This window comes from Schistocerca americana, chromosome 7 (genome assembly GCF_021461395.2).
Source record: "Schistocerca americana isolate TAMUIC-IGC-003095 chromosome 7, iqSchAmer2.1, whole genome shotgun sequence".
Taxonomy (NCBI): Eukaryota; Metazoa; Arthropoda; class Insecta; order Orthoptera; family Acrididae; genus Schistocerca; species Schistocerca americana.
Genome location: NC_060125.1, coordinates 393,130,212 through 393,150,712, shown reverse-complemented (window position 1 = coordinate 393,150,712; position 20,501 = coordinate 393,130,212). Strand labels below are relative to the sequence as shown.

The 20,501-nt window shown below is 37.8% G+C and overlaps 1 protein-coding gene across 1 annotated transcript in view; it reads right to left on the bottom strand.

The window, feature by feature from the left end:
* Positions 1-207: 207 nt before the first annotated feature.
* LOC124621870 (26S proteasome non-ATPase regulatory subunit 4) overlaps positions 208-20,501 on the bottom strand; it is an 89,751-nt gene continuing 69,457 nt past the window's right edge. The window contains exons 4-9 of the mRNA XM_047147333.1: positions 18,467-18,634; positions 15,066-15,197; positions 12,738-12,824; positions 11,990-12,104; positions 7,255-7,413; positions 208-803 (exon numbers count right to left, since the gene is read on the bottom strand). Coding sequence (XP_047003289.1) covers positions 550-803; positions 7,255-7,413; positions 11,990-12,104; positions 12,738-12,824; positions 15,066-15,197; positions 18,467-18,634 — 915 coding nt within the window. The 3' untranslated portion in view covers positions 208-549. The remainder of the gene's footprint in view (positions 804-7,254; positions 7,414-11,989; positions 12,105-12,737; positions 12,825-15,065; positions 15,198-18,466; positions 18,635-20,501) is intronic.

Here is a 20,501-nt window from a genome sequence, read left to right as displayed (position 1 = left end):
ATCATAAATGCAAACAGTAAACACAGAAACAAAAATTCTAGACAAGAAGATATATGTGAAGATTACATCAGACAATTATTACTTTGTTGAAGTTCACACAAATCATACTCCTTTCTTCGCAACAACACTGTTAAATGCTGTGAGGCAAATAAAACTAAAAATTTTACATTTATTAAGGAAGATGGGGCACACAAAAAAAAAAGCTCATTCAAGAAGGTCAAAATCTTTAATTTCAACATAAATATATCTGTTTCACCTTCAGACAGTTGGATAGCAATTTCTTATTAACATTGCTTACAAACTAAAATTTACACCAATTTTGTGTATTGAAGTAGGACAAGAAAGCTGTCCAGCAACTGCAATGAACAGCTGGGGTTAAGTATATTCAGTGTTAATGCTGCATTAATTTTTTGTCTTAGTATTAAAAATTTTCCAGTCCACTGGTGGCCTCATAACCATCATTTCTTCAGTATCATCGAAACTGAAAACACTGATAGACAAATTTGGAAACCTCAGAATTTATAACTTACAGATCAGTATTTTGTTGATTTATTTCTTCCCCTTATCATCATCCTTACGATCTTTTTTGTCACTTTCTTTCTTGTCTTTTAAACTACCAACTGCTTTGCGTATAGCCTCACTTTGTGGATCAACTCCAGGTAAATTTTCTAGAACGCTCTGCAAAAATTCAGGATCATTCATCACCTCAGAATAATCATCATCTCCCTCAACTTCCATTGGAGTTTCTGTTTTCTCTTCTTTCACAGAGCTGCTTCCTTCCTCTTTCATTGGTACTTCTTCAGCTAAAAAAGGTAATGTCATTTCTCAAGTATACATAATTCACAATGTTTGAATTCAAGATTATGAACATTGATATGCTAACTATTCCACAAAATACTGTGCCATTCTAATGATACAATTAACAGTTACCTCCACTTTCAGTAGTACAAATGTTCTCTCTCTCTCTCTCTCTCTCTCTCTCTCTCTCTGATCAAAGGCGATCAAAAAGTTTCCATTTGAGGGTGTTGCTGCAGTGTATATGTAACATAGTGCGACTCTGATGCAGGTATATAAGCACTGACACATAGGCAACAGATTAGCATGGCATTCTTGTCTTTTCGACAAGCGTGCAGTAAATGCAAAAATGTGAACTATGGTGAAATTACCAAATGCGTCAAAACAGGGCAAACGTGCTGTTATTCTTTTCTTGGCTGCCGAAGGAGACACAATGGCAGACATCCACTGAGGAATGGAGAATACAAATTATGGCAAAAAGTCCATGACAACAGCTTCATGACAATGCACATCATGCAATCTTAATATGGAAGTTATGGCAACTGAAGTGATGCACACTCGGGCACCCGCCCTACAGTCCTGATCTTTCCCCATGCAATTATTGAGCTTTGGTCACTTGAAAAATACCTTGAAGTGTCAATGATTCCTGTTGGACTAGGATGTGCAGCAAGCAGTTATGGACTATTTCACAGAGCAGGACACTGCGTTTTATCAAACAACTATCTTCAACCTTGTGCACTGGTGGGACGTTTGCTTGTTTGCCAAACCAATTCTGGATGTACAGCCTTTGAATGACCACTTTCTGATTGTTCCTTATACAATAAAGTTTTTATGTTGAATACACCGTTATCATCTTCTGTCCAAAAACTGGTTTGATGCAGCCCTCCAAGCTACTCTATCCTGTGCAAGCCTCTTTATCTCCAATTAACAACTGCAACTTACAACCTTCTGAATCTGCTTACTGTATTCATCTCTTGGTCTCCCTCTATGATTTTTACCTCCCACACTTCCCTCCAATACTAAATTGGTAATCCCTTAATGTCCCAGAATGTGTCCTACCAACCGATCCCTTCTTCTAGTCAGGCTGTGCCACAAATTTCTTTTCTCCCCACTTCTATTCAGTACCTCCTCATTAGTTACATGATCTACCCATCTAACACTTCAATTTACACTCAGTGTTAACACTCTGGTGACCAAACCACAGAATAGTTCGAGCCACAGAACCGCTTCGATACGACCGCACCCGAGTATAAGTCGGGCGGCTGTTGTAAGCCGCTCACAGCCTATTAGTGGTCCGGAAGCAGGCCGGCTATTGTGGTGCTGCTGCATATAACACCTGCCTATGTGTTCATTGACTGCTGGTCCCCTGTGTGTTCTGGTTTTAGAACAATGTCGTAACAAATGGCAAAACATGCATAGCAGCTTTCGTGACATGCTGCACCATTGTGCATTGGTGTAGCTGTGGGTTTCAAATGTTCTCTTTACTGCTTTCCGTTTCTTGTTCATTTTTCTCTCAAATATGTCACGTTTTCTGAGTGAGAAAGAAATTTTAGAGGCCTTAGAAGAATAATTGGATGATTCTGGTTCTGAGTGGGAAATGTCCGAATGTGGAGAGAATGAAGAGGATTCAGATACAGGTAAAGGAGCTGTCTAGTGCAGATTTTCTTCAGTATTATTATTATGACTTATATTATTTGAGTTGCTTCAGTTAGCAGAAATTTTATTCCTGCTTGTCTCGTCTATCTTGCAGAGGAATCTGATGAGCCTGCAACTGTGCAGCCAGTGTTATTGAAAAAGTACATCCTTTGCAACACAGAGGCAATGAATTTTGGGGGAAAAACCCACAGATGCCGAATTAGGCTGAAAATTTGCTGACAATCAGCCTACTGTGCCACAATTTGTACGGAAAAGTGGAATAATGGCAGCTGTTCATGAGAATTCCACTCCTCTCAATGTGTTTTCGATCTTTTTCCATGATTCCATAATGAAACGCACAAAATCTGAAACAAACAGATACGCAAAGTCTGTTTATGACTAAACTCAAAGCAGCTTCCAGGGTAAAGACTCACAATTTTTATATTTCATGGGTTGGAGTAAAGCTGAAATGTATGTTTTTTGGCATATTTATACACGTGTCTTGTGAAAAAACCAAAACTGACAGGTTACTGGTCTACCAACAATTTTATTTCAGCCTCTTTCCCTGGTTCTGTTATGGCCAGAAACAGATTCAAGGCAATATTATCAAACCTGCATTTGAATGACAATGCAACTTACGTTCCAAAAAGTCAACCTCAGCACGACCCCACGCATAAAATCAGGCCAATCCTGGATCATTTCTTATTAGAATCACAAAAATCACTTTACTCATCAGAAAACCCCACTATTGATGAAGGCATGTGTGGTTTACGTGGAATAGTGGTATTTCAGGTTTACATAAAAAATATATCTGACAAGTATGGAATCAAGATGTTTATTGTGTGCGATTCCAAAACTGGTTATTTTCTCAGAATGGAGGTATATGCTGGGAAAGAAACACAAGAAAAACTCCATAATACCATTACTTGAGAGGTTGCTAGCAGATTACCTGGGAAAAGGCTACACTGTTTACATGGACAGATTTTATAGTTCACCAGCAGTATTCGATTTTCTGTGGCAACATAAAACGAAAGCAGCAGGTACAGGCATGACTAACCAGAAAGAACTACCAAACGAAATTGCTTCCAAAAACTGAAGATATGAACCTGTGTAATGAGGAGGAATCATCTGCTTGCTTGAAGCGGAAAGACACAAGAGATGTGCTATGCCTGTCCACTGTGCACAAAATGACCAGCTCTGGCACGTCTGTTCATACAAAGGAAGGTATCAAAGTAAAATCAAAACCAGATGTCATTCTTAATTGTAATCTTTACAAAACGGGGGTCAATAGGAGTGATCGAATGATTTCTTACTATGCATTTAGGAGGAAACAGATGAAGTGGTGGAAGAAATTTTTCTTCCAAATGCTTGTAATGGCTACAACAAATGCATTTGTCTTATGCCAGGAAACCAGGACTCCTGCTCAAAGAAAGAGCTGCCATTTTTCTACGACAAATTGGTGAAGGACTGATTCACAAAGATACGAATTTGGCACTAGACAATGTTCCTAGTGAAACTCACAGCAACAGACTTCTAGGACAACATTTTGCAGAAAAAATTCCAGCCACTGAGAAGAAGGAGCATCCAATTAGAGTGTGTGAAGTTTGCTCCGAGAAAAAAAAAATCTAGTGGTAAAGCAGGTAGGAATGAAACCAGCTGGTGGTTTCCAGACTGCAGTTTACCATTCTGCATGCCAGAGTGCTTCAAAATCTTCCACACTGAAGCTGTGGATTTGCACAAAACCAAAAAATGATTTTTTTTTGTGAAACCGAAATCATACATTTTATGTTTGTTGTTATTAATTTTGTCATCAACCAATATAACTAAAATAACGTTTAAAATAAACCTTGAAGAGTGTTCTTTCATAGGTTTTCTGTTTCAAGATATCTTAAAATAGAGACATGCCACTGATATTTCAAAAAACGCTAAAAATGGACGGTCCACAGGACCAAGAGTGTGTCTAAGCTGCCAGTCCTTAAAGTGTTGACAAATTTCAATTCTTCAGAAATGTTTTTCTTACCACTGCCAGACTACATTTTATATTCCCTCTACTTCAACCATCATCAGTTATTTTGTTACCCAAACAGCAACACTCATTTACTAGTTTAAGTGTCGAATTTCCTAATCTAATTCCACCTGCTGATTTAATTTGACTACATTCCATTATCCTCATTTTGCGTATGTTGATGTTCATCTTGTATCCCCCTTTCAAGACATTGTCCTTTCCATTTAACTGCTCTTCCATGTTCTTTGCCTTCTCTGACAGAATTACAATGTCATTGGCAAACTTCAAAGTTTTTATTTCTTCTCCCTGGACTTTGATTCCTACTTCATTCCCCCCCCCCCCCCCTCCCTGCTTGCTCAATACATATACTGAATAACAGAGGATGGGCTATAACCCTGTATCACTCCCTTCTCCACCACTGTTTCTCATTCATGCCCCTGCAGATACTGGGGCCAAAAGTTCATAAAAGCACAAATTATGTTTACAGCTGATGATATAGTATGAGCTTTTCACAGCACTCACAAATGTTAAAAAAAACACAATATATCATGACACACACATGTAGTGGCACATTCAATGAAAGATTACGTGAAAATGACATGAACAGTAGCATGTCAAGAGTCTAGAATTTCAAATCGGACCTATGACTACACAGTCTAGCACAAAGGAAAAAACTGGAAACCTATTTACATAAACAAACAAGTGAATAGCTCAGATTTTTTTTTTACTTGGCTGAATACTGATGGCTTCTACTGTGATGTGCCAAAGATGAACACTGTAGTGTCAGCTTAACACAGTAAAAATTTGTTAAACTGTGTGGTGCACCAACAAAGCATGTTTCCACTTGCAGCGACTAGCAGTGTGTCGTGTGGCAATGAATATCATTTGTGTAATGACAGGTACTGTGACTGAAAGACTTCCTGTGCCTGATAATGATTCATGACAATCAAAGCTGGTATCACCGATGAAGATTTTCCATAGTACATTATGATGCCACAACAGGATTTTTGGTATCTTCACCTGTGGGGCACCACCAACTGGAAGTACACGGAATCACCGTTTGAAGATCCAGACAAAAAGAGAGCACTAAAGTGCAAAGCAGGACAAACCAATAAAGTTTTTGATTAATTTATGATTTTCAGTTTGCTGCCCATCTGGACACCAAGGACTTTTACAAATGATTTTGGCTGCTATACAGTGAAACACTTTTCAGGGGCTTTTAAAAATAAAGCAAATTACAGAAAAATGCAAGTGCATGATTTGTAGATCATCAATAAGCAATTTTACTAACTGTACTGAGTTTTCATTGGAAACCTTTGTCTTGCACAAGTTTTACATTTCATAAACACATTAAAGATTGAATTTTTTTACCACAAAAATTCAAAATTGTATTTTTTTCCCTTCAATTTCTTATGATGACTGACTTTTTGCCTCCCTAATCTCCTATTCGTAAATACAGTTTAAAGTGTCAATGCCTGCATTCAAAATGTAGAATAAATCCAAAAATGATTACAAGACTTGGACACATTACATGTGTGTATACAACTTCTAAATGCAGACAGGACATAAAACTTGCTACATGTTATGGTGAAAATTAGTTTTTAAAGCGAATATGTGAAATAGAGGATAGGAGTTGTTCCACTGGATGATGCTGTCTGATTACATCAGATGGTGGACCCACTAAGGTAATTATTTTCCATAAATATCATCATGACCTTACCTGTATGTAGAGAAACAGCATAATAAAATATATGTTTGTAGCATACGATACAGAGTGGAATGTGCAGCTAAATTTTAGCTGTGCTGTTAGGTTCCACCCTAATAGAACACTTCAGAAATTACCAAATTTTCTGAGGAGTCATAAATAAATAAATAAATGTATGCCATAAACCACGTGACAATATCTTCCTGCAAATGAAAGTTATTGCAGTTTTTTTACAAAATTATATGCCAACAACTTTCCTGTACTTCGTACATTTTTCCCAAGAGGCATCACATCTATTACAGTTCAAAATTAATTTATATGTTAACGAGAAGTAGTACTACCTGTGGCTCTTGTTCATTGTTCAGACTAATACTGAAGTTTTGTCCAATCCCATAACATAACTGCGAACAATGCACAACACAATATAATTATTACTATGCTGGCAGAGTTAGGACAGAGTATCAGCAGCATAAATCATTCCAACTTCTGTTACTTCAGAACCAGAGAATGCCTGGCTAATGAAAGTTAACTGTACTACGTTTGTGGACACTACTTGAAAACCAGTTACCTTACCAGCATCACTTTTTGTTGCTTACACTGGTTATTTTTTATTTTCTTTCCCATGAATGTTGTAAATGGTGGGAACTTATAATTTTGATAACGCAAATGTGTGTACCAAGTAACACTGACAGCATAGGAAGTTGGAAAGGATCAATAAAAATGTTGTGAACAGTGGAATGTTACAGGAACATAAAAGTGGGTTACACTATTTTCAAGTTGTGCTGCATATGGCATCGCTAGAAGGACATGAGAGCTAAATATGCCATTGATATCTAGATAATTAGAAACCGAGTGCTAGCTCAGGTTGAACAAGGATGGGGGAGGGAACTGGTCACTGATATACAGCAAGTTATCAATGAAGAGAATTTTTAATCATGTAATGCAACCCTACGAGGAGGAAGAGAAAAAAATGTAGTAAATGGAGACATTAACAAACACCTTGATGCAGTATCAAGAACATTTTCATGTGCTGGCTTTTAAAGGATGTATATAGTTTTGGTTAACTACCCTTACGGTAAATGTTATTTCTTCACTAATATTGAGAGATACTTACGCTGAGCATCTTGCATGGACATTTGCATTGCTAGAGCAATTTGTTCCTCTTCTGTCATTTTGGAGAAATCTGGGATTCCTGCCTGGCTGCTCTGTTCTTCGGCACCCCCCTCCAGAGACATTGCCAATGCTCTTTCCAGGAGTGCCTCTTCACTTTGTTCTAAAAAAAAATATTTCCAGATTAAATTTACTCTGAGATTGTTTAAAATCCAAACATAATTACAACTGGGCAGACATAAATATGTCATATTCGTACATCCACATTTAAACTGGATGAAGGTGGGACACAGCTGGTATAATCTTTATTAAAATGAAATTCCTCCTCCTGTACTTAAGATTTTTTATTTACTTCGCTACTAGTTTTGTCGTTGTGTCAACGCCATCTTCAGGCCCTTAAACTTTGATGAAATCAATTGTGTGCGGCTCAGTCTAGAAATCTGCGGTGAGATCAACACGTGCTCCTCATGGATGGCGGGCAGTGAAATTTCATTTTAATAAAAATAAATATTTCATGTCTCATATTGTAATGTATCATTCCTGACTGCACCTGTGGGCTTGCCCTCTTGGTGACTGAATGCCAGAGCGACAGATGGCAGGAACGGGGCTTCATCCAGCCTAGAGATGATAGGTCAGCCTTTCTGCAATCCTAAATGGGCTGAGGTCGGGTCCACTATGTGGGCTTAAGGGCTGGTGTTTTCCAGCATCTCTCGACAATATGTTTCTTAAAATCCTGATAGGAAGTGAAACTTTACAGGGCGGTGTTGTTCGTGAGAGCAGAAAATGGCCAATGTGAATGTCTGCATTCTGCTCTTGAGTTTGGTCTGCTCTTGAGGTCAACTGACTGAAAAGCATGGGCACTAAAAGAATTTCATGGAGCAGTTTGGAGCTCATGAAATCAAGTCAGCCAGAAGATCTCACAGGTGTAAGAGGAGAGTTGTGAGGGACAGGTGACGTTTTAAAAGTGCTGACTGTAAGAAGTCAGTAGTGAATTATCCTCAGTGATCAATCAAGTTCCTTTTCAAGAAACCTCTAAAAGAGTTCACATGCACATTCTTGTATCTGGGCTTTAGTGAGCATGCATCTACTCAGTAGACAGCTGCCTCACTGAGGGTGGAGCCGATAGCTGACTGGAGGTGGTATGTAATGAATGAGGCAGATTTGACAAGGTTTATTTGAATGCAATAAACTCCATTTGACCCTGTGAAAATTTTAAATGTGGTGTTTTTGTATTTATTTTATCCTTTTTGACTTTGAACTTTATTTTGTTCTGTTTTGGAGGAGATTACGGAAGCAGTTGTTAGAAACCAGGTGGAGTTGGTGTACTGACTGTTCGTGGTATTTGTTTTCTAATCTTGTTGTCAGATCTGGAAGTATCTCTGACAGTTACTAGCTTGCTACAGGGCTTTTATTAGAAGAATAGTATTAGCAACCATTTTAACCCTGCCTTACAGGCCCAAGTGGGACTGGCAACCCTCGTTTACACTACTTTCGTAGTGCGTCAGTGTGGAGGATTACTCCACGACTGCCACTGAATATTTCCATGTAAAACTGAGGAGAAGTTGCTGGATAATGCAATTTAACTTGTCACATATTAAATTCACCTAGGTCTTACGCCAATTCGAAAAGTGGGATTTTTCACCATTCTATCACAAATAACATTACACATTAAATCTGATAACATGGTCAATGCTCAATTAGAAAAGTTCTCTTTGGAAAGACTTCGTAACTTCTGAAAATTAACCAACATTTTCATTCATATATTTAGTTATAAACAAAAACCATTTTTAAATTACTTATAGTACACATTTATATTTGTCCAAATTTTTAAAGAAAATATATGCTTATAATGTTGGGGCACTTGCCATTGTTGCTTATTCTTTTAAACTCCAATGCTAATTTTCACATTCCGGTATGCAAGTAAGTGTTTCAGGAAAGAAAAGGAGGAAGAACTGCCTATAGCTTTCAGAAAGAGCCATAGTTCTACTTTAAGTGACAGCTCAAACTCAGCTGATCCACACAAAGTGGCCTATACGTATTTTTTTGAATTTTTGTTTTTAAAATTTGTATATTTTTAACTCAGCAATGCTATCATTATTACCACAATGCAGTGTCACAGTGAGCAATAATTTCTCTCCAAATGTGTCTTTATAATAACTGAGCAAGTCATTTCATGATAAATTGTATCTTATGAGTACCTTTTGCTCTTTTCAAATTCACCACTTCAGTGGTGGCAGGCAAATTGGAAATAACGTCACAAGGCATTCAACTCTAGTCCAAACTAGTTCTTAAGCTAAAGATATGGACAACTTGTAAATGTCTTAATACATAAGGAAATGACTGTCCAAATTAGTAACAAACTTGTAAAAAATTGTCTACACCCACTATATCATATTTGGTTAGGATTTTAAGAGCCCCTGGATCCTTACGCCAATTAACAAGTTGGTCATTGAAACTGTGTGATCAAGATTACAGAACAAACTAAATACAATATAATGAAAACTGTCTTCAACACACAGAAAAACAGCCCTACCTCCACCAATACTGTAACAAATTATAGGAGTGACTAATAAGGTGTTTTGAAAATCTAGAGATTTTCAATATATTGCCTGATGGCTACCAGCAGCCTGTATTACACTTGGCAACAAACTATAGAACACTATTCTGAACCCTAACTGGGGCGTATATTCTATATGTAAATTCATTTTAGTTCTGGTATTGTGGTTGTGAATTTCACAGTTCATCCTAAATGTAATGGCATGTAAACATAAGACTCCCAAAGCCCATGAAGTTTGTCCTCAATGTTCTTACTGCATGCTTCTGCAGAATACTTACTTATCTTTAGCTGCACTGCCTCAGAAGATTATGCCATATGACAATACTGCATGGAAGTATACAAAATATGATAGCAATCCTCTGTCAAGTCACCAAAAGACCGAGATTAAAACATTACTTCTATTATTGATTTTATTAAATCTATCAACTGTACTGTGCGAACCAACAGAACTGCGAAACCTACTCCAACAGAAAATATGCATGCCACAAAAAGAGCTTTAGAAGTAACATTTCAATGCATGCCCTATGCAAACTATTACACGAAGACAATGGCATTTTTTCACAATGTCTCAATCTGTACCCTACAGTCTGTCATGAAATCTCATGTTATTTCAGTTTGCAACACATCTTTGATTCATGCAACATACAGTTTTATTGAAATTGGCCAATAATTTTGTCCATCTGTTACTTTCCTCACTTTACAAATGGGAATGACCTACACCACTTTAAACCATCACCACAATACCTTAAACACACACTATTTATTCAACAACATCAACTTTGTCCCCTTCAAAGTAATCTGAGGATACAAAACGCTTCTGCCAGCACATTTTCCAGTCTTGGAAGTACTTCTGGAACTCACTTTTCATTATGGTGTTCAGCTCCTTGAGAATTCTGTTTTTATCTCACCAATGGTGGCAAAATGATGTCCTTTTGTGGTTCTCTTCAGCCTTTGGAATAGAAAAGTTGCGGCGGAGAGGGGCAGGGGGGGGGGGGGGGGTGCATCTCCAGCAAATACAGTGACTGAGGCAACATAATGGTTTTGTTTTTTGCCACAAAATAGCAAACAACATAGAGATGTGAGCGAAGCATTATCATGAGGCAATTTCCATGAGTAGTTTTGCCTCAATTGTGGTTGTCTTCTTATGACTGCTTCATAAAAATGTCACATAACTTCCAGGTAGTATTCCTTACTGACTCTATGACGATAAAGCAGTAACTCATGATGCACTATCCCATAGTAATCGAAGAAAACATGGAGAAGAACCTTCACCTGTGACAAAACTTGTCACATTTTTTCGGTCTTGGCTCTTCAAGCAGTCTCCAATGGGACGACTGGGCCTTATGTCATACCCGTACACCCATGTTTCATCACTTCATTCAGTAATTTCTGAGCGATGCCTACGAGACATCTTTTTTAATCAAAATTCAACAGTTTAGGAACAAACTTTACTGCTGCATGTTTCATGCCCAAAACATCCAACAAAATTGCTAGGCATGAGCCAAAGGATATGGCGACATCATAAGCAACCTCTCTGATGGTGATTCAGCAATTTTCCAGTACCATTTTCTCTACTTCTTCCACATTGTTGTCAGTAATTGACACACTAAAAGGCATCCAGGGTGGTCATTGCTTTCAACGTCTTACCGACCCTCATTGAAACATTTATACCATTCGTAAGCTCTTGCCTTACTCATAGCAGATTCGCTAATAGCCACAATTAAAGTCTGAAATGCAGTGTTGCACTCTATTCCATTTTTCAAGCAAACTTTAATGCAAATTCTTTGATCCACCTTTTTCAACAGTAAAAATTCACTTAGCACTCAAAAGCCTTTTTGACTGCCATCAATTAATCAAATATTCAAAATTGCTGAAAATGCAAACATACGTCAGGAATGTGTGTACAAAAAAGAGAAAAAATAAAAAAATTGAAAATCAGATGTAGAAAGATTGCAAAATTAACAAAATTTCGTTACTTTTTGATCACACTTTATATCAGGAAGACAGGTGATTATGTAACTAAGTTTTATGTATAACAAAATGGTAAATTTGATTTGTTTTGAATAGAATTTTTTTTATTATTATTGTTTATATTTGACCCATCCTCTCAACTTTTGGCTTCCCTTGTATGGCACAGAGCAATTTAGTACTTTCACTTTAAGGCCTGAGAAGTTACACACACCTTCTTTAATTGTATCTGCTGGCTGTGGAGCACCATCTGGCGCTGAAGCTGCTTGAGCTCGACGAGCCTCTTCCTCTTGGCGCTGTCGTTGTTCTTCCATGGATACTCGCAAGGCCTGTAAAGCATTCATACCAAGTATTTCTTATAGAAGAAACTGTTTGTTTCAACATGTGTTCTGTCGATGAATCAGAGGAACTGGGAGCAAAACACAGTTTGGGGACTATCATGATAAAATGTTAACTTATTGAAAATAAGTCACTGTATAAAATAAACTCATTCTCTTTCATCTCTCTCAACTGAGTTCTGTAACACGTCAGTAATTGAAGTCCCATGACTTGAGTTTAAAAGAAACACAACTTAACAATTAAATATGTAGTAAAAGTGGGCGAGAATGAAATGTGCATTATTTTAAAATGTATGGTAAAGGATGTTTGTATGGCCGTTACAAGAAAGATTACATACACTGTAACACAGTTCTGGCAGTCCACTGACTAACCAACTTCTACCAAAATAAGGTTATTCTTACAGTCTTCTTATTGGTATGAAAATCACTATCATGTGTTTCTATTCCCTTTTCTTTTTGCAATATTGGATACAACAACATGAGTGGAAAGTCTTAAATTTTCATTTTAGACTTTCAAAGTTAATGGGAATAAGAGGGGGGAGAGGGTGGGGGGACCGGGTAGGCAGATGACTGGAAGAGGGGGATGGGTGAATGAATGACTGTCACACTTCACAAAACACTTACCAAAGCAAGTTCCGGATCTTCATTTGGATCTACACCAAATTCAAATCCTGAAGCACCAAGGCCAGCACCTCCCATACCATCCTCTCCCTGCAGAAAAGAAGTAAAAAATTATAGCATAAATTCGACAGATTCAGGTACAGAAATTTTCAATGGTTATATAACTGCAGCAAAGTACATTACAATCATATTTTTGCTGTGGACTTAAAAAAAGCAAAGGAGAAAGGATATTTTTTTTGGAAATTCTTCTCCTAAGGCAATGGAGGTGATCAAACATTTTGTGAATATGTTTCCACATAAATTTTCAACAACTTTACATGTAGACAGTGGCTCTGAGCACTATGGGACTTAACATCTATGACATGTAGACAGTAAGTAAGTTAATATTGTGCTGTATTTTCAATTGTCTTCCAACACAGATAAAATTTCTTCTGAGAGATAATAGCAAAGTATTCTTGTCATCAAGATAGACTAACATCATCACACTATAAATAAAAATGACTGAAAAAGCACCACTAACACACCTACTAAAGTTTTGATTATTATTCAATGTGAAAAAGTGTTTCACACTTTTTGTTGTATTTCACAGCTTTATACAGCAAACTAAGCTCACGGAAAACGTGTGCACATATTAGAAATACACAGCAATCCAAGCAAATCTAAGAGCAAGGAGTTGCTAAATGGATTTATGGGTAAGGAAAACAAGAAACTGGAAGTCCCCTGCAGAAATGTTGAGCCATGCAGCCTCCTTAGCCAACCATAATTGCATAAATGTTGCCAGAACAAGATTTTGTGCACGAACCAATTCCTCGATTACATCCCATACGTGTTCAATGGGATTCACGTCGGACGACCAGGCTGGCCAAATCATTGACTCGAATCATCCATGAATGGCTGCAAATGGTCTACAAGTGCCTGAACATAACCATTTCCAAAGGACCCAGTACGTTTCATGCAAACACAGCCCACACCATTACGGAGCCACCACCAGCTTGCACAGAGCCTTGTTGACACCTTGGGTCCATCGCTTTATGAGGTCGGTGCCACAATTGAACCCTACTATCAGCTCTTACTAACTGAAATTGTGGAGTCTTTACCATACTTGAATCCTACTATCAGCTCTTTACTAACTGAAATACAGGCTAATCTGACCAGGCCAGGGTTTTCCAGTTATCCAGGATCAAGCAATATGAACGAGCCCAGGAGAGGCGCTGCAGGTAATGTTACACTTTTAGCAAAGGCACTCACATTGGTCATCTGCTACCATAGCCCATCAACAACAAATTTAGCCACACTGTCCTAATGGATATGTTTGTCGTACATCCCACATTGACCTCTGTGGTTATTTCACGCAGCGTTGCTTGTCTGTTAGAACTGACAACTCTATGCAAATGCCGCTGTGCTCGATTGTTAAGTGAAGGCCGCCAGCCACTGCGTTGTCCGAGGAGAGAAATAATGCCTGAAATTTGGTATATTTGATACACTCTTGACACTTGACTCTGGTTCTCGAAATATTGAATTCCCTAACAATTTCCAACATGGAATGTCCCATGCATTTATCTCCAACTACCATTCCACATTCAAAGTCTGTTGATTCCCATCAGGCCGTCAATCACATGAATAACCTGAGTACAAACGATAGCTCCGCCAACGCACTGCCCTTTTATACCTTGCGTACATAATGCTACCACCATCTGTATCTGTGCATATCACTATTTCGTGATTTTTGTGACCTTTGTGTACTTTTAAATGTAATTTAAATGTGATGTCTACTGCTAACGCCTCCTCTATGTGGGGAGTAGCAGTCTTTCCTGTTTCTTATTATTGTTAAGCTATGAAATAAGTATAACAGAAAGGAAATTGGTAAGAGAGGAAGATAAATAGCCAATATAACAACAATGCAATCATTGAGCCTAAGTGTGATGTAAAAAAATGGAATGAAGTAATTTAATTCCCAATGGATGACACTGCTGGTTCTCTGGTCTTTAACTACGATGTGAATTGCTTGCAGCCCAGCATGTTTTCCACAATTATAAACCTTTGCTTAGCAATACACTTATGAAATCTGATTTATTTTGCAGGGTGGTGGTGATAGGTTAGTTAGATTTCAGAGCATCTCCCACAGTGCTCTAAAGTCACTGTCACAGTTTCATATCAAGAACTCAAGGAAAATGCATACACTTTCACATTTATCATTAGATTCCATTCACACTGACAAGCAGTGAATTTGTCATAAGCCCGGCAGGAATAAAACTACTTAATTACATATTGTACTATTTGCTTTAATTATCTTTTTATGAAAAGCTTAGCCTGCCAAAGAAATATTATTACCTGAATAACTGGTGATGAAAGCAGAGCATCAGACAAATGAGGGCCAGGAGGCACTGTGACCAAATGGCTACTTCCACCATCTCTTCCATTTAATGCATTTATAAATGCTGTGAGGAGTTCATTGTTTGAAACCTGTTAAAGAAACCAACATTCCTATGACACTTGTTACTCTGGTACATGAGAGACTACGTCTATGGTATAAAACAATGGACGTAGTGAAAATAAAGAGTATTTGGTTTTTCATTTTTTCCTAAAAAATTAAATTGTTGTGTTTTCTTAGTTTAAGAAATATTTATTAACAATCTTACAAAAAATGCCAATAGTTAAGAATTTATATTTGAAATGAAAACATGAATTTCATGTGCAATATACAATTAGAAACAAAATGACGTGCATTACTCATAAAAAAATAAATAAAAGTGAAAAGGGGGGGGGGGGGTGATGACCATAGCGGGACTTGAACAAGCGATCCATGAACTGCACCTGATTATCAGTCTATTATGCTACTGATTCCGCTACACAACCAGAGTGTATTTGTACCTCGACCGTAACAAATGCAGTCCCTCAGAAAACTTCAAAGTTATTTTTTCTGTAAATTTGTGAAAAACATTAACAACAACCTATTTCACAGTACTTTTTAACCATGTTCCACACATTTCACTACAGAGCAGGGAGCAGCCTCACCCATTTACATCTGTGTATTAACAGCATGACAATCAGAGTACAACAGTACAGAGACTGCGACTGTATATGATTTTTGAAATAAAAATTACATAGCTAAACCGTGATTAAGAAAAACGCTGATGGCTGTTAATACTTTAGAATATCTTAAAGTTTCATTTAACATAACTTAGTAATAAGATATCTAATAAGTAAATAGGGTCTACCACCAGTTTACACTGACCAATCACTGTGTTTGTGTTTGCTTGCATCATGTTTATTCTTACAATAAACAGAGTATACTTTTCAAGATGTCTACTCGTTATATTTACAATTGTGCCTACTGAAGGTAAATACTGACCAGCCATTGTAAACTTTGTATTTTTACAATTTTCTAAATTTTGTTCATTTACTTTAGTAAATAAACACTCTGAACTTAATGTCTTTGAACCAATACATACGAGAAATCAATATTCCAAATGGTATCTTGTTAGTTTTTAAATCCACTCTGTCACGTTGTGCTTGAAGAGGCAATCCCATTACATGATGTTACTTACAATGCTGTAATGTCTGAATCCTCTAATGCTGTCAAAAAATTTAAAAAATCTACATATAAGTACTGTAAGTAAAACCTGGTAACTTAGATGGAGGCATACAGTCCCAATCACACTTGCAAGATGAGTATGGTGTCATAAGCATTATGAAACCTCGGCTTTCACACACACACACACACACACACACTGATTGTAAACAGGACACCCATCGAATGAAAACATTCGATACATATATGCCCTCTCCCCTGTCCTACCGAAGCCCAGGCAGCAACACAACAGTGTGTTGTACATTCACTGTTAAACGCACAGCTTCACCTGATGTACAAACAATAGGCGGAAAGTGTTTGGCACTGCACTCTCAATGTCTGTTTCGACAGGGCTATGTCACACTGCATAGAGCAATACTGTACATACTGTACTTCCAAGGAGTTCCAATAGATTGCAATGGCATGAAACCATGCAATATGAGCAAGAAATACACGAAAACATCAACCAACACACGCACAAATTGATGACACTTGGACTTTTGACATGTGCGAGTGCACTGATTAGCAGTATACTGCTGAAAAACACCAGCGAATGCATGGCTCCAGGCGCAGACAAGTAGAAACTCGCTAAGTGTCAGTCTACCTAGCCAAAAGTGTAGCTGCCTGATGCATCAGACAGCGCCAATGTGGGCCACAAAAATCAGAAAAACATGTTCGGATAAAGCAGATTTCAGATAAATGCGATTCGGATAAATGCGAGTGTACTGTACTTGTAAAAACTTGCCTGCATGTACCTATGGGCTGTGATTAGTGATTTCCTTTGTGCTTTTGTCTCTATCTCTTTCCCACTTTCACTTTCACTGTGAAATGCAGCTGAAGCTAAGGGTTCGATTAGAGCGATAGACACTGGCTCCTCTTATTAAATCGCGGTCCAAAATGTCATACGTTACTGTGTGCAACCTATTCTTAATAGAATGTTAGCTAGTGTGGCCCTTTGTTCTAGTAATCAGCTGATAAGAGCACGAGCTTACAAGAGCACGAGCTTACAATACTCATCTGTGTTTAATACAATAATTAAGTGGGTCTTCGGACTGAGGTGACAACCCAGTCTCTCAATTCTTTGCGATGTTCATTTAAACAAGTGAAGAAGCATTAAAAATAGGCCAAAAACCAACTCTGCATCTCATTTCCTTATTTACACCACATCTACCTTCTTGCCAGACATCTGAGTCATTTTGTACTGTGTCCATCCACAGAAACCTAAACATCTCAGGAGCTCAACCCTGGTATTGCCCATGGTATGTAGTCACTCATGTGCTCAATACATTATCTCAAATCCCATTTCATCTCCAACCTGATTGTGAGAGCCTAAGAAAGTACGTTGTGATCGACACTGGGTTACGACAATCCAAAGAAATGCCCTAAAACGAGAATTTTTTATTTGAACAGTAAAATATCTCATTAAAATTAGTTTTTAATGAAAATAAGACAAACATAGGACAAAAGTGGGGGGGGGGGAGACAGAGGGGGAGTGAATGAGTGGGGGAGGGGGGGGGAGGAAGAGAGAGAGAGAGAGAGAGAGGAGAGAGAGAGAGAGAGAGAGAGGCGGGGGGGATACATCATACATAGCTGACTAACATTATTAATCTCAAGTTTGATGGCTATACTTGAGTCATCAAAGACTCATTATTTATGTTTTCATCTGACAGTCACTGACTGTCTTTCCTCATACAAATGGAACTACTGTGTCACTAAATCTATGAGGCACAATAAAGTGAAACCATTCCATTACACACCACCATATTAGTTTCTAAGCTCAGTAAAATTACCACAAAATATTTATTGATCCTCTTTCGTCTACTTTGCATACACATCAAGTCTAACTTCATCCTGCAAAAAAAAAAAAAATTTCTCACAGAGGACAAAAGAAATGTTCTGTTTGTTCTCATAATTTCCTACAGTGTGTTAGTGTTCACATTTTGTAAACCGTTGTATTATAGCTTTACTTAGAAATTATCATTACATCAGTATTTTTCTTCAGACCTTTTAAGTATCTGCTGTTAACTGCAACTGGAAACTATTAAAATGGAAATGAATGTTAAATTGAAAGTAACCGATACTTGCAAACAGTTTTTGAAAGTAAATGATATGAATTATAAGTACATATATCATAAACATAAAAATTCTGAAATTAACAAACCTTGGGATTAACTTCTTCTCCAAAGCTGACAATATCAACATTGACTTTTTCCTTCTTGAGCCTTTTTGCCAGACGGATGAGATCACTTCCTTTTGCTTGCACAGGGCTTCCCACAAATGCTACAATGCGCATTTTATGGTTTTTGCCTTGTCGATGTTTCAGTGCTAACTGGAAAGAAGCTCCACCAATGTTAAAATGTGTTACTAGGCAAAGTCCACGCACTAACCAACACATTCTCCAATGCTCTATAATTTGTAGGGTAACCTGATTGTTATGCTTCCTTATGCATCTGAACCCAACTTCAAATTCTCACATACACTTCATGTCAGCAGTACTGACATTGGCAGGTTACTTTCAGTAACTAGTTTCAAATACATATTATTCCTTAGTTTTAATTATTTTTAAAAATACAGTAAATTAAATGTACAAACATTTTTTGTAGTTGCTGTCAGATGAGGAAATAGCTAAAGCAGAAAAGTTACCGACTCAATACAGGGATGAAAAAATGATGCAATAAATACAACCCCACTAAGTGGTGAAACGAAATCAGTGCAAGTACAAGAGGGAGGGACTCAAAGTATACTAAAGATATGCAGGAGTCACACAAATAATAAAAAACAGAGATTTAAAAAAAAAACTTATCAGGAGGTGGAGTAGAGGTAGCTAAGTTCACGCAACCATCCCACCTGATTCAGCATGGTGAAAACATTAATGTCAGGAATAAAGCCTACTCCCCAGCAGAAAGCCTAAAACTTGACTGTTCTTTCACCACCAGCTAGTAGCAAGGATAACGGATTATTCAGGCCCTGCATTTGTTGGGATACTGTAAGAAGAGGGCATTCCATTAGGATGTGAGCTGCCATCAGCTAGGCACCACAGTGTGTGTGGCAGTCAATGCATATCAGAAATTGGTCTTGGTCTTTCTTCTTGGTAAAATGGTGGGCATTGGTAATAACCACCAGTTGTAACACAGAGACATTATGGGTCTCCGACACATAATGTAGTTCTTGGCTGCTATTACATATAAAAGTGAATCATCATCATCATCATCATCATCATCATCATCATCATCATCATCGCAGTATCTTGATACCCTTGGGTATAGTGGCCCAGATCCCTTGATATTTAAAGATAACAGAGAAAATGTGTGTTGATGGACAATGGGGGAAATGGAGGCTTTAGGGCTATGGAGCAGATCTAGCCAAACCTGCAGTCCAGGTCCACACCAGGGAGGGGTACAAGAACTCATCCAATTGATACAGGAAGGAAAGATCTCTACAGAGTACTCCCAATCAAAGTCTAATTTGGAATCCTCCCTAACTCGATTGGAGGGTTATAGGGACAGAACTTAAAGTGAAGAAACAGAATCTGAGAGTTTAGTGGTTAGGGAGTTGGTGGATGGTGGGGGTATAGTTGAACAGCTGTTGGTCATGCCAAAACTGGAAGGATAGGATTCCAGACTCTGCCAGAAGACTGTCTACTGGGCTTATTCGGAAGGCCCTGGTGGCAAGCATTCAATCATTACTCCACAAAGGTGAAATGGATCTAGCAGTTGCAATGGTGATATGCTGCTGCACCATATACCTGCATCCAGAGTCCAACTGTGATAAGAACAGAGCTCTACAAAAGATAACAGAGTGGAATGATCTGCACCCCATGCGGTATGACCAAAGAAATTGAGTGTATTCAGTGTCCGCATGCAACTTCTACTGAAGGTAAAAAGTGTGATACTGAGTTTAGAGACGCAGGAAAAATAATAGTCCGCCTTGACTACTTTTTTATTCTTTTATAAATTATACACCTTAAAGTGTTTTGGCCACAGCTATCCTCAGACTATGTCGGATAACAAATAAGTAGTATTTCCAAAAATATTACAATGGTAAGTACATAGGGTAAATCGAAAATACATCACATTTAAAATCTTGATAAGATGTTAATCGAAAATGTACCTATTACATTAAAATTCAAATTGAAGACTACAGATTTTATCTCACATATAATCATCTAGTAAAGATAATCTATAAAAATAATAAAA